Source organism: Portunus trituberculatus, chromosome 41 (genome assembly GCF_017591435.1).
Source record: "Portunus trituberculatus isolate SZX2019 chromosome 41, ASM1759143v1, whole genome shotgun sequence".
Classification (NCBI taxonomy): Eukaryota; Metazoa; Arthropoda; class Malacostraca; order Decapoda; family Portunidae; genus Portunus; species Portunus trituberculatus.
In genome coordinates, this window is record NC_059295.1 from 14083886 (window position 1) to 14092888 (window position 9003).

The window sequence follows — 9003 nt, forward strand, 5'->3', positions numbered from 1 at the left end:
ATAATAGAGTAGGCGGCACTGATTCCTTTTCTTGTCTAGTTTTTTTTTTCTTTCTTTCTTTTTCGTCTTGATCTTTTCCATGTCTCCGTGATGGCTGCGGCGGTGGTGGTGGTGGTGGTGGTGATGGTGGTGGTGGTGGTGGTGGTGGTGGTGGCGGCGACATTGGTTGGAAAGAATTGGGCTTCAAAAACACGGAGTGAAAATTGTCTTCCGTCTTGTGATTTCTTGTGAAGTTTTTGATTTATCCTATTTCGCTTTTCCTTTCCTTTTCCTCTTCTTTTATTGGATCTCTCTCTCTCTCTCTCTCTCTCTCTCTCTCTCTCTCTCTCTCTCTCTCTCTCTCTCTCTCTCTCTCTCTCTCTTCTTTTTCTTTTATTTTTCTTCTCTTTCTGTCTTTTCTTTTTCTTTTTTCTTCTACTTCTTTTATGTTTTTTTTCTTGCTTTCTTTCTTGCTTCCTTGTTTGTTTGCTTCTTTCTTTCCCTCCTTCCCTCCTACTCCTCTTCTTTATCTTCCTCCTCGACCTCCTCCTCCTCCTCCTCCTCCTCCTCCTCCTCCTCCTCCTCCTCCTCCTCCTCCTCCTCTTCCTTTTACTTTTTTTTCATTTTTTTTCCTTTTCTTTACTGGTTTTTTTCATTCTTACTTGCTTCCTTGCTTGCTTGTTTCTTTTTTTCACTTTTTCTTTCTTTTTTTCCTTCCTTCCTTCCTTCCTTCCTTCCTTCCTTCCTTCTCTCCTTCTTTCCTTGCTTCCTCCCTCCCTCCCTACCTACCTACCTATACCTACCTACCTTTCCTCCTCCTCCTCCTCCTCCTCCTCCTCCTCCTCTTCTTCCTCTTCTTATTCTTCTTCTTTTCTTCTTCTTTTTCTTCTTCCTCCTCCTTATCTCTTCCACATTCCATTTTCTCCACCACTGCCACCACCACGACCACCTTTCACCATCCACCTTGTACTTACCTTCCTACACAATTTCGAGAACACAACCACGAAGAGCTGCCGCCGCCAAGCAGGGAGGATAATGGGGTAATTCTGAGGGACGAGGGGACTTGGGTGCTTGTGTATCATTCATTAAGGCCCAGTGAAGATAAATGACACCGGAAAGTAGGAAGGTGAGAGGAATAAAGGTCTGTAATTGTGGTCTAGGTAGGCAAACTTTAGCGCACTTCTCGTAACGGGTCTTCCTTCCCTCATATTCATAAATACGTGTTTCTCTCTCTCTCTCTCTCTCTCTCTCTCTCTCTCTCTCTCTCTCTCTCTCTCTCTCTCTCGTTCTTGAGCCACTTAAATACTCTGAAGCTATGGCCACTTACGGAGGAAGTTGTTTCGTTGTTATTGTTGTTGTTGTTGTTGCTGCTGCTGCTGCTGTTGTTCTTCTGCTTCTGCTTCTTACTTTTCTTTTTCTGTTTTCCTTCTTCTTTTTCTTCTTCTTTTTCTTCTCCTCTTTCTCCTCTTCCTCATCCTCATCCTCTACCACTTGAGTATGTGCGCGTGTACCACAAATATACTACCTCTTCATCTACTTTCCCAACAAACCAAAGCACAAGGGAAGAAGGAAGGGAGGGAGGAGAGGCGAGGGTGTGTACAGGGCACCGTGAAACCTTTGAGGGCACGGTGCGGATCGAATGCTTGCTGGGGATGGCAGGGGAAGAACACCATCACTACCACCACCACCACCACCACCACATAAGAAGTCAGGGAGGGAAAAGGGGAAGGGGTGGCTGGGAGTACAGAGATTGAAGTGCACGTCAGAAGGGTTTTTTTTTTTTTTTTTACTGTTTGTTTTGCACGGTATGAAAAAATGTTGTGACAGAAGGGCATACACGTACGTGGCCTGATTAGTGTGTGTGTGTGTGTGTGTGTGTGTGTGTGTGTGTGTGTGTGTGTTTCTCCTTTCCTCTCTCTCTACTTTCCTCGTTTTCTTCCTTCATTCATTCATTCGTCCAGTCATTCATTCATTTACTTCTTCACTCACTCTTTCGTTCATCTATACATTCCTTTTTTATCGTTTAGTGTTCTTTAATAGAAATCTTTACCTCATGTGATATAACACACACACACACACACACACACACACACACACACACACACACACACACACATACACACACACCTGGAATCGCCGGTAATTACTGCCTCAGAGGAGACCATTAAAGGGCCAATTCCCAGGTGATGAGAAGTGAGGCCAGGCACACCCACAGGGGAAGTCTCCAATAATTTATTTTTTCCCGCAAGTTCAAGTTTACTTTTCATTCTTTTTTTTCGTATCTTTGTTTTCTTTTGACGTCAAGAATCGTGATATGTTGTTATTTGATGCCTCCATGGCGCATTATGTATTCTTGGTCCTTTTGTCTGTCTGTCAGTCTCTCTCTCTCTCTCTCTCTCTCTCTCTCTCTCTCTCTCTCTCTCTCTCTCTCTCTCTCTCTCTCTCTCTCTCTCTCTCTCTCTCTCTCTCTCTCTCTCTGTATGTATGTATGTATGTATGTATGCATATGCTATCTTTGTTGCGTCATGTATACCTTCATTACCTTCTCTCTCAGTCCCTCTGTCTCATACTCGTTCACTCCACAGACTCGCTGTGTGGCAGCTGCAGGATCTCAGAGACGCTGTTCGCCACGTTCTTCTGGCTGGGCTACTTCAACTCCTGCCTCAACCCCTTCATCTACGCCTGCACGTCGCGCGAATTCAAGCGAGCCTTCAAGCGGATACTGTGTCGCGGGAGGGGGCGGGGGCGGCGCTCCCTCAACCACGCCACCTTCTACTCCGCCATCTGGAGGAGAGACACTGGGGGGCTCAGCCCTAACCCTTCCAGCCGTGGGATCGAGGGGTTGCTGGCCAACACCATGCCTCTGGCTGACCCCTGCGGAGCCGTGTGGAAGGCTCCAAAGGCCCTTGAAGACCCGGGGTGCGAGTGTGTCTCCGTGGCCTCTATAATAAACTGACCAGCAGCAGCTCTCCGTCACCAAGACTCCGCCAGCCAAGCTTCAGCCATGTGCCCATGGGGAGAGTATAGTGCTGCGCTCACAGCTGACGATACACTTGTTCTGCTTGGAGTTTCGCTGTAATGTTGGTGTAGAAGTTTATTTCAGTTCCACTCAGGGGAGGGCGGGCTTACCAGGGGAGTGGGTATCAGGGATCCCGACTCAAGAAAGCGAGGCGTTTGTGTGGCCGTTGGCTCACACTCAGCGCCCGTGACCGTGACAGCGCGATCGTACCTTATAGTAGAGAAATCTTAGTCCTCAATGTCTTAGAGAAGTCAGAGGATGAAGCCAGAGGAAACAGGAGAAGGGGAAACTATTCTTATCATTATTCTATCATTTGCAACGATATATCTTTAGTATGTATCTTTAGTATATACATTGAAATGCTGCACACAAGAAAATACAACACTCACTCATGAAACAATGCACACTGTGAGGCAATGGAAACAACATCTGTATTCAAGGCAGGCGTCTCTCTCTCTCTCTCTCTCTCTCTCTCTCTCTCTCTCTCTCTCTCTCTCTCTCTCTCTCTCGAAAGTTTGGGTGCGAGTTAATGTGAGAGAGGAAGACATTATATCGTTATTAGCATATTTAATGATCTAGAATGGCAAGTTTTTTTTTTTTCCCGTCAGATAATTTCATTTTGGGGCTTTTGCTTTTGTTACTTGTTAGGAGGGACGAGCACCAGCCGAAACTGAAGACTAATGAACACAGACAGACACACACACACACACACACACACACACACACACACACACACACACACACACACACACAGCCAATTTAAGAGCCATTTTTTTTTTTCTCCTTACCAAATGAGGCTTATCATTAACCACATTAATATACACGAGGTAGTGTTTTGCAGATGTAGCACTGTAATTCTATCAAAATTTCCTCCTCTCCTGGCCTCTATAGATGTATTTTTATATATCACTAGACAACGTAACATTACGATACCTAACTGTCTTCAGTGTAACCTTGCCGGTGTACACTTGTATGCGTCTCTCTCTCTCTGTGCGTATATATGCCGTGTGTTTCCTTCAGCTGCCCATCGCCACAGCGCGTGCAGGACATCACAGTGTATACATCTCTTGGTGAGGGGGAGTCCCTGTGTATTGGACGCAAGTCACGGGGAGACCAAGAGGATTACCTACTTGTGTGTGTGTGTGTGTGTGTGTGTGTGTGCAAGCTCTGCATCTGACTACGTGGAAATATGTCTAGATGCCTTTTCCATACACAGTTGTGATTCTTTCCTCATATATACACCATTCTCTACAAATTCTGGGTTCCTAGACTACTGTTCTTGTTCCTATAGCGATATTTAAAGGCATTTTTAAGTGGTGTGGAGCCACATTTATGTGCAACGCTAAGGTTCCTACTCTCAAATGTTTCGGTGTCGTATCTTGATAACATAACAGATTTTTGTGGAAGATATTGCAGTTTTCAAGGATGTTTTTTTTTCATGATTCTGGTGATACTTTAGTAAGGCTACTGCACCATCAGTATAGAAAGACATCATCATCAGAGTCCAATTAATCATCTCTGTGGTCTTTGAAAATAGTCTTCTTCAAAACCCGAAGCGTTAGGAATACGAGCTTAATGAAACGGTGCTAACCTCTCTTTAAGTAGTGGGCGCCACGAGGTCTTGATGACTGATACACCAGTTGCTTCACTCATTACCCATCGGAGGCCCTGGCTGGCATGGTAATGTTGGACTAGTATACCACAGTGATACAGATCAACGGGTACATATTATCACGACCATCATACGAGAAACTCCAGTACAAGCGAAGGTGATGTGTCGATGCCACGTAACGCCCTTTCATTGGAACATACTTTGAAATACTTCGTGTCTCATCTCAGGTACGTTTTCCAGGCTCTAATGGAAGTAACTAACGATTTCAGAAGGGTTATCATGATTGCTGTAATTCAGTTAGGATTCTACTTAATCAATACGAAAAAAATTTATGAGAACTTTTTTAACATTTTAAACTTTGTAGATATCATTCTTATGTGTGAACAAAGCGTTAAAGATTACAGAGATACTTCTTATGTTACAACTCAGTGATACAGAAAAAAATCATCAAGTATTCAGCCACGAAATGGCAATAATTCACACTACGTTCAGATGTTAGCACCAAATCAAAACATTCACCGAAGTCATTCAAACACAGACAATTCTGGATTCATTTTCATATGTAGATACATTTTTATATGTGATACGTCACCGGTCACGCAAAGTGTAGAAAGAAAGACAATCATCAAGTGTTTGGGAACCACACTCTCTCTCTCTCTCTCTGATTAATAGCTCTTTACACACACACACACACACACACACGGCTCTTTCCACGGGTCACATGCACAGGTGTTTGTACAGGTAGTGTGTAAGGCAAGTTTGAATGGAATTTTCCAGATAATTAATGCCTATCTTTTTACGACGACCTACTGTGAAGTGATAAGTGTTTCAGCTCGGAGAAAAAGAAAACTCAACTGAGCGCAGGGAAGTTGCCTCTGCAATATATATATATATATATATATATATATATATATATATATATATATATATATATATATATATATATATATATATATATATATATATAAACACTCTCCTTAAAGAACTTCTGAGATTGGTGTCAGTAAGTGTTCGGTGTTTTAATGTTCCTTGGAAAGTGTTATAGCCTGACTCAGAACCACCGCCAGATAGTGCAAGGAAGGACCAAAATTTTCACCCATTCTCGTACATACGGCATCGTCTCTCGTTTCACTCATCCAGTAGAAGAAAACGGACACAGTGCGGGGTGAGGATCTGGAAGACTGAAAACTAAATAGTAAATTGAGTCAAGACTTAGCGGAGTGCGATGCGGCCAAACATTGTACGGTTCAGGGGGAGCTTCGTGGGCCATGGTGAGGCGATGAGGCTACACAAGCGGGGAAGCCTCAGCATGGCCCAAGAGTCTGAGGTGCGATGCTGGTTTCCGCGTCTTGCAACACTGTCATGGCTTCCAGACCTTTGCCCTCATGTCCACTCCTATCTCTTTACTGTTCATCTTCCTTCAGCTCCACTGTGATGAGATGTCAATCGGTAATTCACAAACAGTGCAGAGTTAAAGTAAAAGGTTTGTAGGATACGAGAGACGATAAAAGGGGAACAAAGATAAATGACTATTTATCGTTAGGATGTGGTGCTCTCTCTCTCTCTCTCTCTCTCTCTCTCTCTCTCTCTCTCTCTCTCTCTCTACAAAGATTCACGTCAACATTTCTGTCACGTGGATTTGTCTCGCTTCCGCTGAGGGCAGGTGAGGAGGACACGTGCAGGTGGAAGGTGCAGGCTAAGGAGCAATCAGTGACTGTCTGGCCAAAAAATAAAAGTATACGTATATCGAATGTGTTTGGCAAGTCACTATCCTTGGCACACACACACACACACACACACACACACACACACACACACACACACACACACACACACACACACACACACACACACACACTGTTCATTTCTTTCTTACTTTGATAATTATATATTTATTCAGTCTTTCTTCTTTTTCTTCTTTTCTTTTCTTCTTCTTCTTCTTCTTCTTCTTCTTCGTCTTCTTCTTCTTCGTCTTCTTCTTCTTCTTCTTTTTCTTCTTCTTCTTCCTCTTCTTCTTAACACTCCTAGTTGCTCTGTATATGGATTCTCTCTCTCTCTCTCTCTCTCTCTCTCTCTCTCTCTCTCTCTCTCTCTCTCTCTCTCTCTCTCTCTCTCTCTCTCTCTCTCTCTCTCTCTCTCTCTCTCTCTCTCTCTTCACAGCATTTGTTTATTTTATTTCTTTTTTTTTTTCTTTTATTCATTTATCTATTTTTATTTTCGTTTTGTCATGTTACCCCTTCAGAGGACCCAGGCCGGAATGACGTGGAGAGGCACCGCGGCTCATCCCCAAACACCACAAGCTTGGGCCAAGTCACGCACAAGGCTTTGAGGTGATACACACGCTCAGGTAATTCATGATTAGAAAGTTGAAAATAAATATATAAAGTAGAAAAGTAGAAAAGATGGTTAATTTGCAAGAGTATCTAGCTACGATTACACACACACACACACACACACACACACACACACACACACACACACACACACACACACACACCAAAATTGCAGGAGTAGTGTGGACCCCTTATAAAAAGAAACACATAAGGAAATTGGAGAGACTACAAAAAATGGCTACAAGAATGGTTCCAGAATTTGAAGGGATGACATATGAGGAGAGACTAAAGGCTATGGATCTACCAACCCTGGAACAAAGAAGGGAGAGAGGAGACCTGATACAAGTTTTTAAATTGATCAACGGAATGGACCAAGTGGATAATGAGAAACTGATCCTGAGAGAAGAATATGACATTCGAAGCACAAGATCGCATAGTAAAAAGCTGAGAAAAGGAAGATGTCTGAGAGATGTTAAAAAATATAGTTTCCCGCAAAGATGTATTGAGACGTGGAACAGTTTAAATGAAGAAGTAGTGTCTGCAACGAGTGTGCATACTTTTAAAGTAAGATTGGATAAATGTAGATATGGAGACGGGGCCACACGAGCATAAAGCCCATGCCCTGTAAAACTACAACTAGGTAAATACAACTAGGTAAATACACCGCGTAGTGTAGTGGTTAGCACGCTCGACTCACACTCGAGAGGGTCCGGATTCGAATCCCGGAGGCGGCGAGGCAAATGGGCAAGCCTCTTAATGTGTGGTCCCTGTTCACCTAGCAGTATATAGGTACGGGATGTAACTCGAGGGGTTGTGGCCTCGCTTTCCCGGTGTGTGGAGTGTGTTGTGGTCTCAGTCCTACCCGAAGATCGGTCTATGAGCTCTGAGCTCGCTCCGTAATGGGGAAGACTGGCTGGATGACCAGCAGACGACCGAGGTGAATTACACACACACACACACACACACACACACACACACACACCTATGCAAGGCAAGACAGTGCAAGAGAAATACGAAATATTCCTAGATAAACACAATGTACAAAGATGTATGTTCCCGTATACTAAGTAAAAGGAAACAAACACACGTGGTATACAATGCTACACGTGCAAAAGTAAAACGAGAAATGGTGAAGCTAGGAAGAAATTAAGGAAGCAACAAAATGAAGAAAATAGGAAGCACGAAATGAATACTGTATATTAGAATAAGAAGAGACGAGGAGAGAAAGTTTGAAAGGAATGTAGTAGAAATATGTAAAGAGGAACCCAAGCGTTTTACATGTGTATAAAAGGGAAGATGACGAACAGAGAGACGATTACTAAGTTAATTAAGGGAAATAGGGTATATGAAACAACAGAAGAAATGAGTGAATTTATGAATGAGAACCCTAAATCAGTATTTAATGTAGAGGGAGCTTTCATAGAACCAAACTACGAAGTGACTCAAGAAGGGTTACGAAACGTTATAGTGCATAAACAGAAAATAAGCAAATTATTAGAAAAGGCAGATGTCAGAAAAGTGATGAGACCAGATGGAGTGTCAGGATGGACTCTGAGAGAATGTCGAGAACAGCGGCTTACCACAGGGTTCACTGCTGGCACTAATAATGTTTCAAATATATATATTAATGATATACAAAAGGGCTTGCGTAGCTACTTGAATTTCTTTGCAAAACTCTTGAGAGTAATAAAGAACAATGAGGACTGTATGGAATTGCAGAGGGATATTGATCAAATATGAATATGGGAATGGAGCCAAAAGTGGAAAGTATAATTTAATGCCAAGAAATATCATGTGATAGAAATGGGTAAAAGTAATAGAAGACCTACATGTGAATGATAAATTGGAGAAGTTATAATAAAGAGGAAAGAAGGAAAAGACTTGGGAGTGGTTATATAAGACACCCTGACCTTAGAAAGACACATAAATAGGATATTTGCTTCAACATACAAGACGTTAACGAATATCAGAGTGGCATTTAATTACATGGATAAGAGTATGATGAAAAAGATCATAACCACTATGATAAGGCCTATTATAGACTCGAATATACAGCAGTG

General features: G+C 42.7%; 1 protein-coding gene across 2 annotated transcripts in view; it reads left to right on the plus strand.

Annotated features, from left to right (window-relative positions):
* LOC123516531 (alpha-1B adrenergic receptor-like) overlaps positions 1-6956 on the plus strand; it is a 77940-nt gene extending 70984 nt beyond the window's left edge. Inside the window, exons 2-3 of one of the 2 annotated variants that reach the window (XR_006678216.1) lie at positions 2565-4837; positions 6853-6956. Coding sequence is in view for 1 of the 2 variants with exons in the window: in XM_045275960.1 (XP_045131895.1) it covers positions 2565-2935 (371 nt within the window). In the remaining variant the exon portion in view is untranslated. Of the gene's footprint in view, positions 1-2564; positions 5478-6852 lie in introns of those variants that run through there. The other variant, XM_045275960.1, reaches the window with a different exon arrangement.
* The last annotated feature ends 2047 nt before the right edge of the window (positions 6957-9003 follow it).